The sequence below is a fragment of the Salvelinus fontinalis genome, chromosome 13 (genome assembly GCF_029448725.1).
Source record: "Salvelinus fontinalis isolate EN_2023a chromosome 13, ASM2944872v1, whole genome shotgun sequence".
NCBI classification, from domain to species: Eukaryota; Metazoa; Chordata; class Actinopteri; order Salmoniformes; family Salmonidae; genus Salvelinus; species Salvelinus fontinalis.
Genome location: NC_074677.1, coordinates 52,420,282 through 52,444,070, shown reverse-complemented (window position 1 = coordinate 52,444,070; position 23,789 = coordinate 52,420,282). Strand labels below are relative to the sequence as shown.

Below are 23,789 nucleotides of genomic sequence, written 5' to 3'. Positions count from 1 at the left end.
GGGTCAATACTGGGGCCCCTCCTGTTCAGCCTGTACATTAATGATCTGCCTTCTGTCTGTACTGGGTCTGAAGTTCAAATGTATGCAGATGATACAGTGATATATGTGCATGCAAAGAGCAAACAACAAGCTGCACAAGAACTCACTACTGTAATGGTCCAGGTTACAAAGCGGCTCAGTGACTCGTGTTTGCATCTCAATGTGAAAAAAACTGTTTGCATGTTCTTCACAAAGAGGGCAACAGATGCTACTGAGCCAGATGTCTATGTGTCAGGGGAGAAGCTCCAGGTGGTATCCGATTTTAAGTACCTTGGCATCATACTTGATTCCAACCTCTCTTTTAAAAAGCATGTGAAAAAGGTAATTCAAATAACCAAATTCAACCTAGCTAATCTCCGATTTATACGAAATTGTTTGACTACAGAGGTAGCAAAACTGTACTTGAAATCTATGATACTCCCCCACTTCACATACTGCTTGACTAGTTGGGCCCAAGCTTGCTGTACAACATTAAAACCTATTCAGTCTGTCTACAAACAGGCTCTCAAAGTGCTTGATAGGAAGCCCAATAGCCATCATCACTGTTACATCCTCAGAGAGCATGAGCTCCTGAGTTGGGAAAATCTTGTGCAATACACCGACGCATGTCTTGTATTCAAGATCCTAAATGGCTCGGCTCCCCCTCCACTCAGTATTTTTGTTAAACAGAAAACCCAAAGATATGGCAGCAGATCTACAAGGTCTGCCATGAGAGGTGACTGTATAGTTCCCCTAAGGAAAAGCACCTTTAGTAAATCTGCATTCTCTGTGAGAGCTTCCCATGTCTGGAATACACTGCCATCAGGCACACATAACTGCACCACATATCACACTTTCACAAAATGCATGAAGACATGGCTAAAGGTCAATCAGATTTGTGAACATGGTCCCTAGCTGTGTATTGCCACTTTCCATGTCTGTTGTCTGTAGGTGTCAGACAACAGACATGTGTGGAAACACTTTGTAGCTTTTATGAATTTTGTCTTGCTGCTTTTGGTTCTATGTTGCTCTGTCTGTATGCTACATCTTGCTTGTCCTATGTTGCTCTGTCTGTATGCTATGTCTTGCTTGTCCTATGTTGCTATGTCTTGCTTGTTCTATGTTGCTATTGTCTATATTGTAATTATTTTTAATAACCTGCCCAGGGACTGCGGTTGAAAATTAGCCGGCTGGCTAAAACCGGCACTTTTACTGAAACGTTGATTAATGTGCACCGTCCCTGTAAAAATAAAAATAAACTCAAACTTGAAGTGGATGGAAATGAATAGCAAATCAACTTGAAATGTTTTATATAGATCAACAGGTCGGGTGAAAAAACACCTCCAGTCTGTTTACCATGAGTAGAAACTAGGGCAGTTTCAGTCTAGTTGGCATAATGACATTTGCAAGCTGTTGACCGAACCTTGCCTGACACTTACTGTAGTAAAGCAATTCAATTCCATGGTGATGCAAACTCTTAGCCTTGCACAACAGATATAGTGCCCTCGGAAAGTATTCACAACCCTTTACTTTAAATTTTTTTTTTGATTAAATGTATATATTTTTTGTCACTGGCCTACACACCACACACATTGGTCAGTTGTACAACGGAACGCATTCAACTGAAATGTGTCTTCTGCATTTAACCCAACCCCTCTGAATCAAGATTTAACCAACGGTGAGACCAACGGTGACTTTAAAACAGTAACAGAGTTTAATGGCTGAGACAGGAGAAAACTGAGGATGGATCAACAACATTGTAGTTACTCCACAATACTAACCTAAATGACAGTGAAATAGGAAGCCGATACAGAATAAAAATATTCCAAAACATGCATGCTGTTTGCAACAGGGCACTAAAGTAATGCTGCAAAAAATGTGGCAAAACAATTAACTTTTTGTCTTGAATACAAAGTGTTATGTTTGGGGGAAAATCCAACAGAACACATTACCGAGTACCACTCTCCATATTTTCAAGCATAGTCGTGACTGCATCATGTTATGGGTATGCTTGTAATCAGTTGAGGCTGCTGAGGGGAGGACGGCTCATAGTAATGGATGGACTGGAATTAATGGAATCGTGTCAAACACGCGGCTTCCATGTGTTTGATAACATTCCATGCACTCCATTTCAGCCATTATTATGAGCCGTCCTCCCGTCAGCAGCCTCCACTGCTTGTAATCATACATTTCTTCAGGATAGAAAAGGAATGGAGTTAAGCACAGGCAAAATCCTAGAGGAAAACCTGCTTCAGTCTGCTTTCCACCAGACACCAGGAGAGGAATTCACCTTTCAGCAGGACAGTAACCTAAAACACATGGCCAAATCTACACTGGAGTTGCTTACCAAAAAGACAGTGAATGATCGCGATTGGCCGAATTACAGTTTCGACTTAAATCTGCTTGGAAATCTATGGCAAGACTTAAATGGTTGGCTAGCAATGATCAGCAACCAATTTGACAGAAGTTGAATCATTTTGAAGTGAATAATGGGGAGTGCTGCACAATCCAGGTGTGGAAAGCTCTTAAGAGACTTACCCAGAAAGACTCACAGCTGTAGTCGCTGCCAAAGGTGATTCTAACATGTATTGACTCAGGGGTGTGAATACTTATGCAAATGAGATATGCATTTAATCTTCAATAAAATGTGCTAACATTTCTAAAAACACATTTTCACTTTATCATTATGGGGTATTGTGTGTAGATGGGTGAGAAACAAAATCTATTTCATCCATTTTGAATTCAGGCTGTAACAACAAAATGTGGAATAAGTCAAGGGGTGTGAGTACTTTCAGAAGGCACTGTATGTCAGGTGAAACCAAATGTCTCCAAAGGGTTTATGCTGTCCTGGGATTACTCCTCCGTTCATCTGCTGCAAACCCTCCAGACATCAGTGTCCTCCGAAACATTGCGAGAGCAGAGATGCGCTATGGCTCCCAGGCATCAGTTGCCTCTGAAGCGCAGGTCGTAGCACCGCACAGAGCAGTAGCAGGCTTTGGGACTGCGTCTCACTGTGCCGGCGGTGGCGGGTCCGGGGTTCGTTTGGGTGAGGGGGCGGTGGTGACTACGGCAGCGGACACAGACTTGGGGGAGCCTGCTGCAGAGAGCTGCTGGGCTGGCACCGTCCGGAAACGCACCTGGGGGAGACAATGCACGTCAACAACTCCTACCAACTACTATACCCGATGCCTCGGGCCAGGAGTCCCCCCCCCCCCAATCACATGGTCAGGAAATGCTCCTGCATACTAAACGTTACTTTTCCTACAACTGAATTCAGTTTGTTTGTGTGCTGGGTGAGTATTGAAAAAGCTGCTGACTGACCTGAGTGGCCTGCCCCTGTTGCTGCAGCTGCTGTAACTCTTGCGCCGTGACAAAGCTGACTGGCTTGTTCCCAGCTATCAGCTTGGTGCCTGCAGGCATGGCGGTGAGGATGATGTTCCTGCCCAGACTGCTGATACTGCACAGAGCAGAGACCATAGAGAGACACCCCAGTCAGTCTATACCAGGCTGCTTACGGCCATGGGGAAGACTTGACACATATATTGTTACAGATCATTAAGGCTGAACATGAGAACTCACTTCGTACTGATGTTTCCTTTCAGTATGGGCGTGGTCATCCCACTCTTGCTTTTAAGTGGTTGGCTGAGGACAGACAGAGGCCCTGGGATCCGAGCTGGTAGCTTCCCCTGGGGAAATAAAGACCAAGATGGGGAGAATCATTGGAAGACCATTTCAAAAGGTGGGGTGGTGGGGGCTATAGAGAACGTGGCTAGATAGAATGTCTTGAAAATAAAACATATCCCTTTACGATAAACCTCCCGACTCCTAACTACAGTGCTGTTATTATACAACCATCCTGAATCCCACAGTAAATAGAAGAGGTAGATAATAGTCATGTTGATGAAGCTGTGGGTCTTACTGGTCGTGTGGACACCACTGTGGCTGTGACGGGGACCTGGCGGACAGTAGCTGTGGCTGTTCCCTGAGTCTGAGAGCCTGAGGCAGAAGGGCCAATCGTCACCCCTTTAGCTACGGCCACTCCGCTGGGGGCTATGGGGACAGTCGCAGCCCCAGTGGAGACTGGTTTGCTGCCGGTGGTGGTTGTCACGGTGATGGCTTGACCCCGTTTCTGTGGGATGACCCCGAGGCCGGGCATTATTTGTATGGTGGTGCCACTCTTCGAGTCAGACGAGGAGACGGTGGAGAAGGTTCTGGCCTTCTGCTCGGCCATAGTGACTGCCAGGGTGGGCATCAGGCGCATAGCGTCCCCTGCAGCCTTCAGCAGGGTGGTGGTGCCAGCGTAGGTCTTGCTCGTCAGAACGTCACCCGAGGAGGAGGCTGGGCTGCAGGGGGAGGAGTGGTGGGGTGGGGTCAAATGGAGAGTAGCAGATATGCTCTTGGTGGTGGCGGTGCCTAACATGTCGGGGGTGAGTTTGAAGGTGGTGACGGGGGACTTGGTGAGGGTGGCCATCATTTCAGGTGTGATCCGCAGCACCGTCTGTCCTTTAGAGTCTGTGGTGATGGAGGAGAGGGGCAGGCGGAGCACATCTTTGCCTTGGATGCGGAGATTCGTAGCGGGTATTGGAATAGCTGCTCCACCTTGAGCCGTCACGCCCATCTGGCCTGTGATGGCCACCTTTAGAGACAGAAATGATGTGAGCATGAAACACAGGAAATGATTTCAACAAAATTGAAAAAGAAGGCTCCTTCGTGAACACATTACATTGAAACTATAAAGATTAAAATGTTCTCTTTGAAAGCTTATTTCCATGTAAACCCTTCTTAAAATGGCTCCTACGGAAATCTACCACTTTCCTGTTCACCTGTTGGATGATGTTCTGGCTGGTGACTCCCTGTAGGACAGCGGGGGAGGCTGGGTGGTGTGCAGGGCTGCCAGGGAAGCCAGTCTGAGCAGTGGTCAGGCCTGACATCGACAGGGTCGTCTGCCCTCTGGCTGCCTGCCCCTGGGTGGGGCTACCAAAAGACAGGGTCCTTAGTGGTAACGACACCACGGTCTGCTCACGGTAACAGTGTGAAGAGAGGAGAAACACAACCCTTCAATTACATGCACCGGTGCATTACAGCAAAGAAATGTCTCTTATCTGTGGTTCAAGACCATGTCTGATTAATAGTGCTGAGCGATTAGTGCTTTTTGATGTCGGTTCAGTTTTAATTTTCGATATCGATTATTTTTTGGGACATTAAAACACACTATGAACTACGTGGGTTGAATGCTGTAACACAGAATAATACAATTTATAAAAGTCCCATGATGGTAGAGACTGTCCATCAGTGGTGGAATAAGTACTCAATTGTCATACTTGAGTAAAAACAAAGATACCTTAATAGAGAATTACTCAAGTAAAAGTCACCCAGTAAAATACTAAAAGTATTTGGTCTTAAATATACTTAAGTATCAAAAGTAAAAGTAAATAATTTCAAATTCTTCATATAAAGCAAATGATCCGGAATAATTGTATTTGTTAATTTACGGATAGCCAGGGGCACACCAACGCTCAGACACAATTTACAAACGAAGCATGTGTTAGTGAGTGCGACAGATCAGGGGCAGTAGAGATGACCAGGGATGTTCTCATGATAAGTGTGTGAATTAGGCCATTTTCTGTCCTGCTAAGCGTTCACAATTTGACTAGTACTTTTGGGTGTCAAGGAAAATGTAGGGACATAAAAGTACATTATTTTCTTTAGGAATGTAGTGAAGTAAAAGTTGTCAAAGTACAGATACCCCAGAAAACTACTTAAGTAGTACTTGTAAGTATTTTGACTTAAGTACTTTACACCACTGCTTTCCATTACTGCTTATCACTTATTAACCATCTTTTATTCACATTACTTTAATATTTGATGACTTTATTACTTCATTCCAAGTCATCTCATCTCTATAGAGCTGCTGCCTGTGTTGTCTGACAAAAATTACTATTTTAGTAGTTCTTCAAAGTAAATAAGGCATACTTTTATGACTGCTGAATAACTATCAATCACGTAGTACTTTCATGCTCTTGGAGCAAATGCTTTCAATCCCTCCCGATCGCGCATTCGCTCTTTTCTGCTCCGCACAGACCGGACAAGTTTAAGCGGCCGCGCAATGGATTATGGTCATTGTAGTTAATTACCATGTTTTCTGCACTAAACTATGTAGAATATTGGCCTGTAACTACAGCTCCTTACTACATCGCACAGTTCAGGCTTGATCTGATTTATCTCTACAGAAACTGCACATCGAGCTCACAGGAAAAGAACAAACAAAATGGAAGACATTGGTCAGTTAGTTGTTTAAAAAACAAATTAACCAAAGTTTTGGGTAATCGCTCAGCACTGCTGATTAATAGAGTTAAATACTGTGCAAATTCCAGGGAACTATTTTTAACTCTTCTCAAAATTGATTTCAAACTAAAGAGACTCATTAGTCAGAATAGGATTGTTGGTAACAGAATGGTCAGTTATTCACCTGTGTGATGACCTTAGCACCCACGGTGACTGGCACTCTGATCTGTCGAGGGGTCTGTTGCACCAACATGGCCTGCTGTCCTCTTGCTGTCTGGGCAGAGACCACTCGTACCTGAGGCGGAGAGCCTGACTGGTGGCCCACTACCCTGGCTGAGTGCTGGGAGGTAGATGGCTGAGAGACCTGTGGGCCAGACTGGCTGCTGGACAACAGGGTCCCCAGTTGAGGAATGGGGGGAGGAGACACTAAGAGAAAACTAAGAGAGAAGAGAACAGGGCATTAGTACTTCCATAACATCAAGAATATACAAATACTGTATGTGTTTAATTGAGCCTGATAAGACGTCATCCACGGAAGCTGTTTTATACTGACCCAGGACCGGTCTTGACTGAATCTGGGATCCCAGCTTTGGTGGGGGTTGTGGCTACAGGGGCGAGGGGTGATTTGGGGGTTCCAGGGGTGCTGGGAGTTGGGGACATGGGACCCCCCATATCACCAGCTTCCAGGTCTCCAGAGGTCTTACCACCGTCCTCCTTACTGCCAGACTTATAACACACAGGATGCTTAGTCACCATCAACACACATACCATAATATACACTGAGTGTCCAAAACATTAGAAACACCTTCCTAATATTGAGTTGGGGCATGGGCTCTAGAAAGTGTTGAAAGCGTTCCACAGGGATGCTGGTCCATGTTGACTCCAATGCTTCCCACAGTTGTGCCAAGTTGGCCGGATGTCCTTTGGGTGGTGGACCATTCTTGAGACACACGGGAAACTGTTGAGTGTGAAAAACCCAGCAGTGTTGCAGTTCTTGACACCAACCAGTGCGCCTGGCAGCTACTACCATACCCCGTTCAAAGGCACCTAAATAGTTTGTCTTGCCCATTCACCCTCATGGAAAGACCAGGTGTTCCTAATGTTTTGTTCACTCAGTGCATGTCAGACAACAACAGAGCTCATTATATAGAAACAGTTTGATTAGTCCATCAGGATTCCATTGACAAGTGGTTCAGCCAAGACTTTCCACATTCAAAGATGCCAAGTCTCCAGAGAGAGTATGTAAGAGTATACAGTATAGAGGTTATGAACCATCTATTTGTCAGCTGTACAGTAGTCACAGCAGAGTAGAGGCGGTGGGACTCACAGGCTTGGATGCAGGTTTAGGTTTCTGCTGCAGTGTCTTTCTGGCCTTGGCAGCGGTAGCTTGAGCCTGGTGAATTTTCTCTGGATGGGGAAAGAATTACGACTTGTTGTTAAAGTAGTTGTAATAGTCAAACTTGGCCTTTCGTTAGCCAATACAGAGAGCTGGGAGAAACTCTTGGCGCATAGGCATTGTCTTAATCTACTAACAGATCTCCCACAACACCTTCACCCTAGCCTTAACCCAGTCACTAGCACACCAAAAGCACAGAGCCACGCCTCGCAGTTGTGCGATTCTCTAAAATTAAAAGACGACAAATACTTCACTCAGTAGGTCACTCCCACTAAGGCCAACTTTGAGTGGTTGATATCCCAGGTGTATATGCACTGTGCACTATAGCCTGGGGACGAGGTTACAGCATTTGTGACAATTCCTATCCTATTCCTCTCACATTCCATTGGCAGAATGTCCTGCTCACCAAACTCCTCCTGACCGCGGTCGCGGTGCAGGTAGTTCCACAGCTTGCGGACGATGTCATACTTCACACAGGGGTCCTTCTCATAGTGCAGCCTGTCCAGAGCCCCACTCACAACCGTGTTCACCTGCAGGAAACAGCACATCAGGTGCCTTGCTCTGTCACAGACAAACACCGACCGAACAGCTGTGTCAAAACATTGTGTTTACGAGTGACAACAACAACCCAGCAACAGTGAATCTCTAACCTGAGCACTGGTGACATCTGGTGCCAGGAACTGAGAGTCCTTGAGCAGCTCACAGATCTCAGCCCTGGTCCCCTCTCCGTTGGGCAGCCGGGCTGCTGCGTCCCGCACTGAGGAGGAGCAGCAGTCCAGTCACATACCTCACATCTAACCTAAAGCTACTGCAACAACATCTCACACTTACCCAGGGAGAGGATGGTGACATAGGCTGGGCGGTCCGAGCGCAGCAGAGTGTGTTCTCTGGCTTTGTTGAGAGACATCTTGTCAAAGACCCCTTTAACAGGCCCCACCTGAGACTCAAAGCCATGCATTCTGAAGGTGAAAGCTTTGTGTGGCTGGTCATACCGCTGTTGCTCCTGATGATCAAAGCAAGAACATGGACACGTAACGATTGCAGAGAATATGTGTGGTCTTTATGAATAATACTGGATACAGAAGAGATCCTAGACTAAAAAAGGTAGAGACGTGACACTGACCTGCACTTGAAAAACATGCCTCTCGTCTCCAGTGCTGGCACGCACCACGTAGTCTGTCCAACTGCTTAGTTCCAGAGAGAACAGAAAAAATTATTACAATAAAATCCCTCTATGGCAATGAACACATACACTAAGTCATTCTGAGTAAGGTCATCCGTGACCTGAGTAACATGGAAACTTACGCTCTAGGGGTGGGAGAAGTCATCTCTGTTAGTTCTTCACATTCTGCCTGTAGAGGACATTGTTATTTTAGTCCAAGTGTATTACAGGGAACAGAAAACAACCACCCTGACAGAGAGGAGTGAGAGGTGAAAATGCGTAACCGTAATACCTTGACCACAACCAGGTCCTTGGAGTCGACCCACAGCTGCCACAGAGCACTCAAATCCTTCTGTCCATTCTGACTGGGACCTTCAAGACCTGAGATTGAGACAAATCTTTACGTCTCAAACTTCTGAAATATTTTCATTTGCATTGTGCCAGAATTTGGACAAATCAACTAACTGACAAAAGAGATATTACCAATCCATTCCCATTGCTGTGAGTTTTCCCTGAACACAACATAAGGGGTGAAGCCACTGGGAAGAGCCATCATACCAACTGAATGAGAGAGAGATCGGGAAGATGGTGAGCAAAGAGCAGAAAGAAAGATAACGATAATGACACATTACTGCTTTAAATGATCCAGAGGAGAGGGAGTCTGCCGTGCTCACCTTTACTCTCCCCAGCCAGGAAGTGCAGGGCCGGCAGCACCATATCTGACCAGCAGGAGGCCGAGGAGAACCGGGGGTTCAGGGAACTAGCTGGAGATGTCTGCCACTGTCGGACCTTCTCCTCCAACTAACACCGGGACATGCATGATTCATTAGATCCTTTTCAAGCATTTACAACAGTTCCAATACAAAGTTAGAGTTCAGCTCATCACATACACCAGTGGTTCTCAAACTGGGGGTCTCGAGTGTAAAACTGACCCATTTTGATCTGGTTACTAACATAAGTTACTAACATATTGGACCAAATTGTTGTCTCAAAAACATCTCATCTGTGCAGAACCAAAACAGCAGTAACATCGCACTACCTTCAATACTTATGGGATGAGGATGTAACATGTTCTGGCGAACGAATTACGATATTTGTGAGGAAAGGCCATACTTTTCATCCACTCCTGCAACCTCTGCTGCATAGAAGCAGGCAGTATCCTACTGTAGCTGCTTGCTCTGGACTCCAAAGAAATGGCATGATATCTCTAATTCATATTGGCTCCTAACATGAATGACTTTCAGCTAAAAATGCAGGTATAAAATATAGTTTATTTCTGTATCTTGCATTTTCAAAATGCAAGATTTGAACCACTTCTTTTTCGGGGTCGAGGGTCAAAAGTTTGAGAACCACTGACCAATAAACACGAGTGGCACGAGTAAATACCATGGCTGTGCTGGCGAGCCCCTCTAGTCTCAGGATATTCTCCAGCAGGTTGAAGAAGGTCACAGCAATCTCCTCCACCATGACAGGGTTGTCCTGCACCTCCCCCAACGGCCTGTAGATGGCGATAGAAGATGCACATGAGAGCAGGCCTACGCAGAGGGAAAAGCATGGACTGCAGTGTGCAATTGAATTCATGACCGCATAGAAATATCGGTAGCACAGGAATATCAGTAAAGCTGCGATTTTGCTTCATTTCATCAAACGTATGACCACAGATGTCCTAACGTATCAATTGCATGCCATATTTAATTAGAAACTCTTGTACGGAAAAAATGGCATCTTTGTGGGATGACTACATAAACTCACTCTTCCTTGACACTGGGCAGTGGAGTGACTGGGGTGTCAAGTGATGGAGCTTCTGAAGGCATCAGAGCCTGACAGGGATCCTCGGACTCCACTTTAATTCTCCTCATCTTCTTTCTCCTCTCCTCCCTCATCTTCCTCTTGGGCCGAGCCGGGTCAAACAGTGCTAGATAATAGAAGGTTACAAGTTCAGATTGTTTCGACATTAGCTGTGATCACAGGATCTTATAGAGTCCGGCTATGTACGATTCATTTCGCTTGACGTTTACGGTGTTGGTGTTTGTACTCACCCAACATGGCGCCCTTACGACCCATGTCCACTCTAGACATCATGTCGCCCAAGTGGATGTCAGAGGTCATCAAATCTGGATGATCCTGTGCAAATAAGAATGACTAGGATTAGGATGCGAGGGGATGTTGTACAAGATGATATTAGGTCGAGAGTGTCCCTCATATCCATTCACACATTGATTTCGGGATTCAAATGGGCGGCAAATTTCTGGGATGTTTTTGTGTATGGAGAAGCATAGAAGAAACTAACCGGTTGTCGTCTCCTCTTTTCTCTATGTCTCCGTAGCATGGCTCTCATGTCATTCGCTCCCAGCTCTGGCTTATCTGTGTGAGCAAACGTCCCAAATCTTCAGTCGGTCTATCTGCACAGCCTATACATACACTACAGTAGCTGTATAAGATAGACTAACTGACCGGTGGTTTTCATGTCCTGGGTGGAGAGACTGGGCAGAACCCTGACAGAGACCGTAGGTGTGGGAGAGGAAGGAGACTGAGGTGTTGGCAGCGAAGAGGCTGTACCCGCAAACACAAAGAACAACATATGATTGGTTCAGATTGGGATTGACCCATAGCGAACAGGGAAAGATGAACAATATGACACTTAATCAATGCTGCTAAACGCAATTCCGTTTCAATCCAGGCTGATGAAAGCAGGCTCACCATCATCGTCAGATGACGGGTATCGGTCTCCACACTCCGTTTTAACTTCCCTTAGTATCCAACAGACTCTTCCTCTAACCCTCTGTTCCTGCATCTCACCAGGCGTCCGGGCGGGGCACTTTCTCTTTACCGCGATGTCAGGGCCACTGCGGACCGCCAACTCCAGTAGTTCCTAAACCCGCCAAAATAATATGAACATACTGACGGAGGCCATTCACCTTGTGCTTGAGACCGAAGCTTGAAGATGTCTGCCGTACCTTTCTAGAGACCAGGATCTGTTTGAGGAGTTTGTGGTAGTACTGCTGCAAAGAGTAGAGCTGACGTTTTTTCTGGGACTTGGCACACAGCTCTCTGTACATGACCACTTCTGGATTAAAATGGCCATCTGGGGAGAGCACAGAGTCACACAAAATCCAGAAACGTACTCAAAAAAACAAGCAGTTTGAGAGAGATGGGCAGTGTTACCTTTGAACAGTTTCTGTGCAAGGTGCAAGGGGTTTCCGAAGCAGAAGTTCTGGTTGTTGAAGAGGTCACTGATGGTGCGGTCCTGCTCAGAGGTGTTGTCGTCGGGAAAGTGCGGTAACAATTGACGGAGATGCTGCCTCTGTTCATGGGTCAGTACTTTAGACCATGTGCTTTCACTCAGCACAGCGAAGAAGATTTCAGGCTGTTTGCAAAACATATACACAGAATTGTAAATGCAATGATCACGATACAGTAAACATAATGGATACACAGCATATGATGAGAAGCAATTCCACAAGTACCAGAATGATGCAGAGACTCCGATTATTCACTTTTTATTTTTTTCATACCCCTTTTTTCTCCCCATTTTCGTGGTATCCAATTGGTAGTAGTTACAGTCTTGTCTCATCACTGCAACTCCCGTACGGAGTCGGGAGAGGCGAAGGTTGAGAGCCATGTGTCCTCCGAAACACAACTCAACCAAGCCGCACTGCTTCTTGACACAACGCACATCCAACCCGGAAGCCAGCCGCACCAATGTGTCGGAGGAAACACCGTACACCTGGCGACCTGGTCAGCGTGCACTGCGCCTGGCCCGCCACAGGAGTCGCTATTGCGCGATGAGAACAAGGATATCCCTGCCGGCCAAACACTCCCTAACCCGGATGACCCTGGGCCAATTGTGCGTCGCCCCACGGACCTCCCGGTCGCGGCCGGCTGCGACAAAGCCTGGGATCGAACCCAGAATCTCTGGTGGCACAGCTAGCACTGCGATGCAGTGCCTTAGACCACTGCGCCACCCGGGAGACCCCGATTATTCACTTTTAAAAGTATGCCAAACAAAAACCATTGATTGCAAAGCTAATCAAACCATACAACTCTATCCAAAAGGAATCATTTGAATAGAACATGTTAGTTACAAAGACACATTTACTCAAAGAACAGCGCAGATTCAGATGTCTGCAGAAGGAATGGTCAGCTATGATATGACACCTTGAGTTTGAAAAAATCTATTTTGGTTATTGAATTACGGTAAGTGAAGTGAATGGACACCCAGTAACCGAATGACAGTAACAGAATGACATCGTGGGTCCTTGATCTGTACCATGCAGAAATGTCTAATTATGAACAGGCACACACATGTAATATCCTCCTTTGCATGTTTGGGTATTATTCTACACACTGGCTATTATGCTAATGAGCTCTGCCACCAAACAGTACCAAGTTTGGTTGGTCCAGATCAGACCAAATCTAGTCAGTCAACTGTAAGTGCTGTTATTGTGAAGTGGAAACTTCTAGGGGCAACAACGGCTCGAACGTGAAGTGGTAGGACAAAAAGCTCACAGAACGGGACCGCTGAGTGCTGAAGCGCATACTGCGTAAAAATCATCTGTCCTCGGTTGCAACACTCACTACCGAGTTCCAAACTGCCTCTGGAAGCAACGTCAGCACAAGAACTGTTCGTTGGGAGCTTCATGAAATGGCCGGCCAGCCGCACACAAGCCTAAGATCACCATGTGCAATGCCAAACGTCGACTGGAATGGTGTACAGCTCGCCACCATTGGACTCTGGAGCAGAGGAAACACGTTCTCTGGTGTGGTGAATCACGCTTCACCATCTGGCAGTCGGACGGACGAATCTGACGGATGCCAGGAGAACGCTACCTGTCCCAATGCATAGTGCCAAGTGTAAGGTTTGGTGGAGTAGGAATAATGGACTGGGGCTGTTTTCATGGTTCGGGCCAGGGGTCTTAGTTCCAGTGAAGGGAAATCTTAAAACTACAGTATAAAATGACATTCTGTGAGTCCAACTGTGCCAAAATTATGGGGAAGGCCCTTTTCTGTTTCAGCAAGACAATGCCCCTGTGCACAAAGCGAGGTCCATGGTTTGTCGAGAACGTTGTGGAAAAACTTGAAATCTCAACACAACACAGAGCCCTGACCTCAACCCCATCGAACACATTTGGGATGAATTGGAACGCCGACTGCGAGCCAGGCCTAATCGCCCAACAGCTTTGCCCGACCTCACTAATGCTTGTGGCTGAGTGGAAGCAAGTCCCTGCAGCAATGTTCAAACATCTAGTGGAAAGCCTTTCCCAGAAGAGTGGAGTCTCTTACAGCAGCAAAGGGGGACCAACTTCATATTAATGCCCATGATTTTGGAATGAGATGTTCAACAACCAGGTGTCCACATACTTTTAGTCATGTAGTATATACATATAAACAGTACCAGTCAAAAGTTTGGACACACCTTCTCATTCAAGGGTTTTTCTTTATTTTTAATATTTTCTACATTGTAGAATAATAGTGAAGACATCAAAACTATGAAATAACACATATGGAATCAGGTAGTTACCAAAAAAGTGTTAAACAAATCAAAATATATTTTATATTTGAGATTCTTCAACAGTAGCCAACCTTTGCCTTGACAGCTTTGCACACACTTTCCATTCTCTCAACCAACTTCATGAGGTAGTCACCTGGAATGCATTTCAATTAACAGGTGTGCCTTCTTAAAAGTTAATTTGTTGAATGTCTTTCCTTCTTAATGCATTTGAGTCAATCAGTTGTGTTGTGACAAGGTAGGGGTGGTATACAGAAGATAGCCCTATTTGGTAAAAGACCAAGTGTATATTATGGCAAGAACAGCTCAAATAAGCAAAGAGAAACGACAGTCCATCATCCCTTTAAGACATGAAGGTCAGTCAATACAAAACATTTCAAGAACTTTGAAAGTTTCTTCAAGTGCAGCAGCAAAAACCATCAAGCACTATGATGAAAATGGCTCTCATAAGGGCCGAGACAGGAAAAGAAGACCAAGAGTTACCTCTGCTGCAGAGGATTATTTCATTAGAGTTACCAGCTTCAGAAATTGCAGCCCAAATAAATGCTTAAGAGTTCAAGTAACAGACACATTTCAACATCAACTGTTCAGAGGAGACTGCGTGAATCAGGCCATGGTCGAATTGCTGCAAAGAAACCACTACTAAAGGACACCAATAAGAAGAAGAGACTTGCATGGGCCAAGAAACATGAGCATTGGACATTAGACCAGTGGAAATCTGTCCTTTGGTCTGATGAGTCCAAGTTTGAGATTTTTGGTTCTAACCACCATGTCTTTGTGAGAGGCAGAGTAGGTTAACGGAGGATCTCCGCATGTGTGGTTACCCATGTGAAGCATGGAGGAGGAGTGATGATGTGGGGGTGCTTTGCTGGTGACACTGTCTGTGATTTATTTAGAATTCAAGGCACAGTTAAGGCACACAAACATGGCTACCACAGCATTCTGCAGCGATACGCCATTCCCTCTGGGAAGCTGTCAAGGCAAAGGGTGGCTAAATAAATAGATTTGGATTTGTTTAACACTTTTTTGGATACTACATGATTCCATATGTGTTATTTCACAGTTGATGTCGTCACTAATGTTCAACAATGTAGAAATTAAAAATAAATTAAAACCTTTGAATGAGTAGGCGTCCAAACTTGACTGGTACTCTATATGCTTTAATAAATAAAAAAATATAGACTCTTAGCTTTAATTTGAAACAATTTGATGTGAGCATAAGAACTTCACGTTAGTGCTCATGTGGGTTTTTACATGGAAACGCTAGCTACTCACATCCTCAAGCAGGTCTTCTGGAATGCTCACTCGACAGTCTCCCAACATGCACTCTTCAGTGATGCGCCCATCATTGACCTTCTCTGAGTCCAGGGGGTCTGTCAGCATGTGATCAAGGACATCCATTCTGATATTCCTATAGATCTATAAAAAAATGAATAAGAATGAATTGCATTGGTATCTAGCTAAAAACACACGTGTCCGGCATTGACAGTTAGCTAACTAGCTAGGATAAGGTAAACTTAACTAGAAGCGCTTTAGCCTGCGTTAGCTACATTTCTACATAAAACAGCTACCTTGCTAGTTAGCTGGCTAACTATATATTATATTCTCATGTCATGGATGAAGAACAAGCCAATGCAAACTAGCTGAATTATGAACGCTAACGACGTTAGTTAGCTAAAGCAAGATAAGACACCAGCAAAAGTACGATTCAATTGAGTATTCTGCACACTTTGGATAGCTATGCTGGCTAGCATTGTGTGCTTAAACAATATATAATTAGCTAGTTTTGCTAATAAAGCCTAAATTAACGAATTTACCTGAAAATAGAGCACACTTACATCGAATAAGAGTCAGATGCGGGGGATCATAATAAAGACGTACCGATATTGTTTCCGGTCTGCAGCCTTGTGTACTTCCGATTTCCCAGATATGTTTTTTTATTTTTTTAACAACAAATCAATACAGAAAGTACATGAGGGAACACAAGTATATATAGATTATATACAATGGACAATCGAGCTAGGGGGTACAATATCATATTACAATTACACAAGGACATATACATACACTCACAATTCTAACAGCTTTTTTGTTAGTAGAGTATTTAACTGTCTTAAAATACAGTTCAATTTCTTTTTGTAGGGTAAGAAAATGTGTTTTTTTGTTTGTAAATTTACATTTGTGTATATGAAATTTGGCCAAAAGAATAATGAAATTAATGACATAAAAATGTTTCAGCTTATTTCTATCGTATGTAAAGAATCCAAGCAGTACATCTCTCCACACTAGTGTAAAATCTTCATAAATGTGTTCAATTATAAATCTACTGATGTCTTGCTACAGTTTTCTTACATGAATACAATGCCAAAAAAGATGCAACACTGTTTCTGGGTGGTCATTACAAAAGGAGCAATTTGAGTTGATGTTTTCCTTAAACTTCTCCATATAGTGGTTGGCAGGATAATATTTATGAATCATTTTAAAGGAGACTTCCTTAATTTTGTTAACAAGTAGGTATGTGTGTGGCAACAAAGAAGTATTTTTATACAATATATCCCGATTATTCCATATATAATATCTGTGTGGAGAAAAATTGTGTTTATAAATTAAAGACCATGACAAGAAAACCTGCCGATGAAAAGCAGAAAGTTTCACTGGAATTTTGTCAATATTATAATTGCAAAACAACATGAAGCTAAGGCCACCAAAAGTAGAGAAGACATGATGAGGAATAAAATTCCAGATAGAAGTGGGTCTTCTTAGGAATTGTTTTATCCAATTGATCTTAAAAGTATTATTTAAAGTAGTAAAGTCCAGAAAATTCAGTCCACCATTCTCATAAGGGTTCATTACAACAGTTTTCCTAATGTAATGGGTACGGTTTCTCCAAAGAAAGTTGAAAAGCATCTGGTCTATCTCCTTGCTTATTTTACTGTCAAGATATAAAGATATTCCCAGATATGGAATGTGTTCGAGGTACGGCCAAGCGATGACAAAAAAAATCTAGGTTAGTGGTAAGGGTTAAAGTTAGGGTTAACTTTAGGAGGAGGTTATTAAAGGGTTAGGAGGAGGATTAGCTAATATGATAAGTAGTGGCAAAGTAGCCAAAAAGTAATTGAAAAGTTACTAATTAGCTCAAATTATAAAGTTGTCCGTGACGAAATCCGAACATGCAACCTTTTGGTTGCTAGACGTTCACGGTATAACGTTACCAGGCAGGTACACAAGCAGTCAGGTTTACTGAGGTACAGCAGTCTGAAGTGCAATTAAAAAATATATATTTACAGGCAATGAAAACATTTCCTTAAAAACCCCACTTTACTTTAACAAAACACGATACAAAAATGAGGTTATAATAATACACAAAACTTCATAGAACTACATTGTGTTAGCGCTGTGTTTGGAAAAACAAACGTCTTACTAGGGCTGTCAATTGATTTTAAAAAACAATGTATTGAGTTAATTGCAGGATTTGCTGTGCATTGTCTGAATTTGCTCAAAGTGAGCTTGAATTTAATATTTTTCATAAAAAAACAAGAAAATTGACTTGATTTAAAGTAACGTTTAGCAAAATTGAGAAAGCGCACTTTCTTTAAAGATGGAATCCACCATAGTAGGAGAACACAGCGCCACTCTTTGCCCCACTGCCATTGTTATTGTTTTTGTTTAGTTGACAAAGCAGTGGGGAGCATGAAGGTAAAAAATAAATGCAGTATATATTATGCTGTTTTATCGCACATGCAATGATGTCTGAGACGGAAAAAAGTGTTGCTTACACTAACTTATTTTTTGTTGTAATATCGCAAATGGACGTGGCATTTTCAACATTAAGGACTTCACCTTTAACCTCAGTCACAACTTGTTCGGCCTCCCGAGTGGCGCAGTGGTCTCTAGAGATTCTGGGTTCGAGTCCAGTCTCTGTCTCTGTCTCTGTCTCTGTCGCAGCCAACTGGGAGACCCGGGGACAATTGCACAATTGGCCCAGCGTCGGTTGGGTTAAGGGAGGGTTTGGCTGGCAGGGATGTCCCATCGCGCACTAGCGACTCCTGTAGCGGGCCGGGCGCAGTGCACAGTGTTTCCTCCGACACATTGGTGCGGCTGGCTTCCGGGTTATGTGGGCATTCTGTCAAGAAGCGGTGCGGCTTGGTTGGGTTGTGTTTCGGAGGACGCGCAGCTCTCGACCTTCGTTTCTCCCGGGTCCATATGGGAGTTGCAGCATTGAGACAAGACTGTAACTACCAATTAGATACCACGAAATTGGGGAGAAAATGGGGTAAAAAAAGACAACAAGCCTGTCCTCCCCAATTAAGGTATCTCCAACCTCCTGTGCTGCACAGAGACACACACAAAAACATATTGGCAAATGAATGACATTCATAAGCCAAAAGTATGATATCACAATATAATCTGATTATTCTGACCAATTACCAGCCATCTTTTATTTGCATATGTATCCCCCTACTTTGAAGGGGTAAGCGGGGTAGGCTAAAGAGCAGGGATATTCAACTCTTAACCCATGAGGTCTGGAGCCTCCTGGTTTTCTGTTCTACATGGCAATTAATTGCATCCACCTGGCATCCCAGGTCTAAATCAGTCCCTCATTAGAGGGGAACAATGAAAAGAGGTCCAGAGCTGAGTTTGAGGGCTCTAGAACTAACTGGCAATCAGGACTGTGTATGTAAATATATACACACACGTGTATCAACATGCCCACGTGATCAGACTGAGCATTTAAATTGCTGAAGGAGGTTCAAGGAAATAACTGATTACAAATATATTTTGAGGTATTTTCATGAAATAAACAAACAGTGATTTATTAGACATACAGTGATGATTTAAAAATACTATTTATGTCACGTTCCTGACCTGGTTTCTGTTAGTTTTGTATGTGTTAGTTGGTCAGGACGTGAGTGTGGGTGGGCAGTCTATGTTTTCTGTTTCTATGTTGGTTTTGGGTGACCTGATATGGCTCAATTAGAGGCAGGTGTTTTTCATTTCCTCTGATTGAGAGTCATATTAAGGTAGGTGTGTTCACACTGTTTGTTTGTGGGTGATTGTCTTCCGTGTCTGTGTCTGTGCACCACACGGACTGTTTTCGGTTTGTTTTGTACATCGTTCTTTTGTGTAGTCTATTTTCCCTGTTCGTGCGTTCTTCGTGTTATTTGTAAGTTCGTATTGTTCAGGTCTGTCTACATCGTTTATTAGTTTGTTAGTTATTCAAGTATAGTTCGTTTTTGTCTTGTTTCAATAAATCATTATGTATTCAACACCCTTTTGGTTCTCCGATCCTTCTCTCCTCGTCTGAGGAGGATTACGACACCCGTTACAATTTAAAAGACTGCATGGGGATTTAAAAATAAACAGATTCTCTCTCTAATAAGTCAACAGCAGCAGGAGGAGGCTCCACAAACAATGTACATTTTTTTATTTTGAGAAATCAGCTTAACTTCCTGCATTTCAACACTTTGTGTAGAAAAATGTTTCCGTTTTAAATTGCTATTCTACACATTTCATGAGGCTAAGAGAAAATGTTGCAGTTTCAAAGCTAATATCCTTCAATTCTACACTTCTGCGTTGCCGTTTGGTAATCTGGCCCTGCAGGCACGCTTGATTAGAGGTGGGTAATGGGAGGGAACATTTGAAGAAGTGAAGGCGCCTTTAAGTCCTGATAGTTTACAGCCACAATCTATGCAGGAAGAGAAACGGATAAGGAGTATCACCACCATTGGGGACACAAAATGATATTTATTCTATAGTTTATCCACAGCAACCAGCTTCACCTTGACTCTAGGGGAAGCTCAGAGTAAGTGGCTCTGAAGCCAGGGAAGTTCTTCTCCTCGTTGGTTACCAGCATCAGTAGCATGACGTTTCCAGAGGAAATGAACGACAGATGCTCATTGTGTGTATAACATCCACATTTCCTGCACAGAGATCAAAACATGATTTAACTGAGGCAGACAATTGCACTTGGATGAAACTCATGAGCCAGGCATCTGAAGTAAATATCAATGGGAAAATGTTGACTGTTTCTTGTCTCCACTTTCTCACTCTGCCATTGGCACCAGAGTCATACACATTGATGAAGTCGTTCTGACAGTCATCCGAGTTGAAGGTGTCAAACTCCAGTTGAACCTTGTAGCCTCGATCAGCATGTATCCTCCACGCCAAGTCTGTGTTTGGAGGGTACGGAGAATCAGAAAAGCCAGGTGACTGTAAGGTGCCTGTGTAACTCTTACGGGTGTGATAGGAATAGGTTTGGGGGGCTGATAGACAGATGAAGAGACAGGCAGAGTAGACAAGGTTAGTTAGCTGCACATGGATGGCCTGTGACATCCAGAAAGATAATAGTTGAAACCTTAATAGCCAATGTTGTTTCTCACCATTGATGGCCTTTGTCATACATGCATTCAGAGCTGTAGGTTTATATGATACAGTAGTATGGAGCAAAGCAAACAATCTGGTCTGATTTTTAACATACCTCTTTTTCATCCTTGCAAAAGATTATTAGAAGGAAATGACTACAAAAGGTCATAACATATGCTTTAATAGATAGGGATGGAGATACTGAGGTAGTATAGGGAACATGTCACATCCCTGTACTGTACCTACAGACATTACATTGTTGATGAGCTGGTTGGCCGGCGGCCCATCCTCCCCTGCTAACTTCGCTCCAGAGGATCCATGGAGCCAAGAGTTTCACTGCAGAATCTTGACCAATCGGTACTTCGAACTCAGACAGGCAGTAGGCCACTACATTGTCCTCAATTCATCCGTTGCCTTCACTACAGTGGACAGACACATAGTGCATTGTGATTTCAATTTATATTTGAGAGATTAAGCAGCAAGAAACATAACAATCATGGGTTGAATTTAAACAAATGTACATGTACTGTCACGCCTGCTCCCGCTCTTCGCCCCCAGGCACTCAAGGGCGCCAGGCGCACTCCTACCACCATCATTACACACCTGCCTTCCCTCGTCACACGCATCAGCGATATTGGACTCACCTGGATTCAATCACCTGTTTATTACCTCCCCTATAGTTGTCAGTTCCCCAGCTCTGTTCCCCGCTACTGCATTGATTGTCATCTGTCTTTGTATTTCCAAGTTCTGACGCTGTTCCTGTCCTGTTGCATGTCCGTTCCTAATTAAACGTCAACTCCCCGTACCTGCTTCTCTTCTGCAGCTTCGTTCCTTACAATCTGCTACCCTTTGTTGTAATGTCTTCTTGGGAGTGGTTGAGTGGAGAACAAATAGCTAAAGGCTTGCACTGTGGAGCCCACAAAATATTTATCCAGTTTTTTCATTTTAGAGTAGATCACCTTCCGCTGAAAAGTAGCAAGATAAAACTGGTTATTGTAACTGGCAGGACCTGAAATGTACAGTACTGCTCAAAATAATGGAGAAGGTAATACAGTGAGTAGAAGCAACATAAAACAATCCCACAAAGCCATTCCCACAAAGCCATTCCCACAAAGCCAATCCCAAAAAGCCAATCCCACAAAAAGCTTGCGCCTTCTTCACCACGCTGTCTGTGTGGGTGGAGCATTTCAGTTTGTCCGTGATGTGTACGCAGAGGAACTTAAAACTTTCCACCTTCTCCACTACTGTCTTGCTTAGGCCTAAGGCTGAGACAATAAGAAGACACAGTGGCAGAATAAATTCAACCACACATTTGTTTCATCACAAAACCAGAGAGCAAACTCCGGTGAAGTCCACACAGCATATTGCATGTAACAAACAGTACATGACCTACATCATGGGAAAAGCAAGTTAATGTTTCCGACATTTTCGGACTACAAAACAACTACTGATCGCAAAGAAAAATCACAAAGAAAACAGGAGCTGCCTCCACTATTCCAGCACCATTTCAACTTTAACATTTCAACATCATCAAATCACTTATGCTTAGTCGAATACAGTGACAACTAAAAGAACTCCCAAAAAATGTGTCCATCAACATAAGCTAAATATGATGTAGCTGTCCATGGCACAAATTTGTTTGTTTGTTTGTGTGTGTGCGTACTTGCGAGTAGAAAGACATTTCTGCACAAAATTTGAGAGACATTTTTGTGCATATGGAACATTTCTGGGATCTTTTATTTCAGCTGATAAAACATGGGACTATGCATTTATATTTTTGTTCAGTGTATATGACCACAAGTTGGTATGCTCATGAGGCCACATATGGTATATTTGTCTCTCACTGGAGGGCCAGTAGTCTGTCTGACCAAGCAGCACTAGAGGGCGTAGAATAGGCTACATGTGAATGTGAGTGTACGTGCTTATCACTGTTGTGCAGTTAACAATAGCTCCTGCATCATCAGAGTGGTTTGTTTTGTGCAGTTTGATTGCAGTTTTACAGCATCAGCAGTATCACAAAAACGACTGCCATATTTAGACCTGGGCAGAGCGGTGTGTACTGAAACCCCGTGGAAAAGACAGACGGCTGGATGAGTGGTTGGTTTGTTTCTAATTAAATAGATGATTGAGTCACCTTAAACTGTGTGATCTGACCTGGAGACCTCATTCTTTTGAGGGAATTGTTTGTGGTGGTAGTTTTGCTCATTCTTCTTCTGACTCACTTTGCTGGAATATGCTGCAGCTGTCCAGTCATAGAGGTTTATGTAAGTACAAGTAAATTGCGTCAGGTACTAAACAAAAGCCCAATTTTGCCTCTCATGTCTCACAACTTTTGAGAAAAAGTATTTGGTAATTCAATTAGTTCTTAATATATGCTGGACTCTATGCTAGACTCTATCATAGGATAGATTCCACAATGTTGTTCTGCCCATATAGTCAGAAACATTTCCCTAGTAACAAAGTAACAAAAAGTAACAAAAACAGCCCCACATTTCCAAGAACCTGCACCTGATGTGTTCTGTAAGGATATAGTACCCATTTTAACCCCCAAAAACACTTTTCTTTCAATAATACTCTGCAATTGTGATTTGGGCAGTGCCCATCGACTCCTCCCCCTGGGGTGAAATGCTGTATAAATGCAGCATCAGCCCTGGAAATTGCATTTGCCTGAGAACTTAGCGGTGCCAAAACATGAAGGGATTGGGCCTGGTTGTCCTTGTACTTCTCCTGATGCTCTCAGCTGTTGAGGGTAAGCAGTGGATACAGTACCTTGGCTTTTATGTCATGGTGCCGGTGTGCATCATACCTGGAAAATGGGATAATATTAGTGGATTTTCTGATGTGTATTGGGCAGAAATGAAACGGAATTCCTAACCGTTGATATGCTTTCGGAGTTATTTTACCATTAAAGACATTATTGCAAATGTCTTATTATACAGATCGTACAGGAAATGTGTGATCTTCAATGTTAGTGTTTTAGCCTGACATCAGTTATACTGTTAACATTGATTGATCAACATCAAAGCTCATATAATAACAGTTCCTGATTTGATCAG

The 23,789-nt window shown here is 43.5% G+C and overlaps 1 protein-coding gene across 3 annotated transcripts; it reads right to left on the bottom strand.

Moving 5' to 3' along the window:
- Nucleotides 1-1,709: 1,709 nt before the first annotated feature.
- Nucleotides 1,710-16,268, bottom strand: LOC129868959 (nuclear factor related to kappa-B-binding protein-like). 3 transcript variants are annotated; one of them, XM_055943337.1, is made up of 26 exons: nt 16,209-16,268; nt 15,646-15,789; nt 12,027-12,228; nt 11,819-11,946; nt 11,562-11,733; nt 11,316-11,414; nt 11,152-11,225; nt 10,901-10,985; nt 10,614-10,776; nt 10,248-10,359; nt 9,536-9,662; nt 9,345-9,422; nt 9,154-9,242; nt 9,005-9,051; nt 8,823-8,886; nt 8,531-8,702; nt 8,350-8,456; nt 8,106-8,229; nt 7,631-7,710; nt 6,857-7,029; nt 6,488-6,740; nt 4,842-5,033; nt 3,938-4,654; nt 3,598-3,704; nt 3,340-3,475; nt 1,710-3,155 (listed from the first exon to the last, which is right to left on the bottom strand). In XM_055943337.1, the coding sequence occupies exons 2-26, from the start codon at nt 15,769-15,771 to the stop codon at nt 3,027-3,029; spliced, it is 3,756 nt and encodes a 1,251-aa protein (XP_055799312.1). In that variant the 5' UTR covers nt 15,772-15,789; nt 16,209-16,268; the 3' UTR covers nt 1,710-3,026. The 3 variants fall into 3 exon arrangements, with proteins under 3 accessions (XP_055799312.1, XP_055799314.1, XP_055799313.1); XM_055943339.1 differs by having other exon boundaries at nt 8,823-8,883; XM_055943338.1 differs by having other exon boundaries at nt 16,188-16,265.
- Nucleotides 16,269-23,789: the final 7,521 nt, after the last annotated feature.

Bases quoted from the DNA above. Each gene is read 5' to 3' on its own strand.
- LOC129868959 (XM_055943337.1), bottom strand. From the start codon at position 15,771: ATGGATGTCCTTGATCACATGCTGACAGACCCCCTGGACTCAGAGAAG. The intron at 8,230-8,349 runs GTTAGAGATTCA...TGTTTCCTGCAG, and splicing joins CAGATGTCACCAGTGCTCAG to GTGAACACGGTTGTGAGTGG. The intron at 4,655-4,841 runs GTGAACAGGAAA...CTGTCTCTAAAG, and splicing joins GCCAGAACATCATCCAACAG to GTGGCCATCACAGGCCAGAT.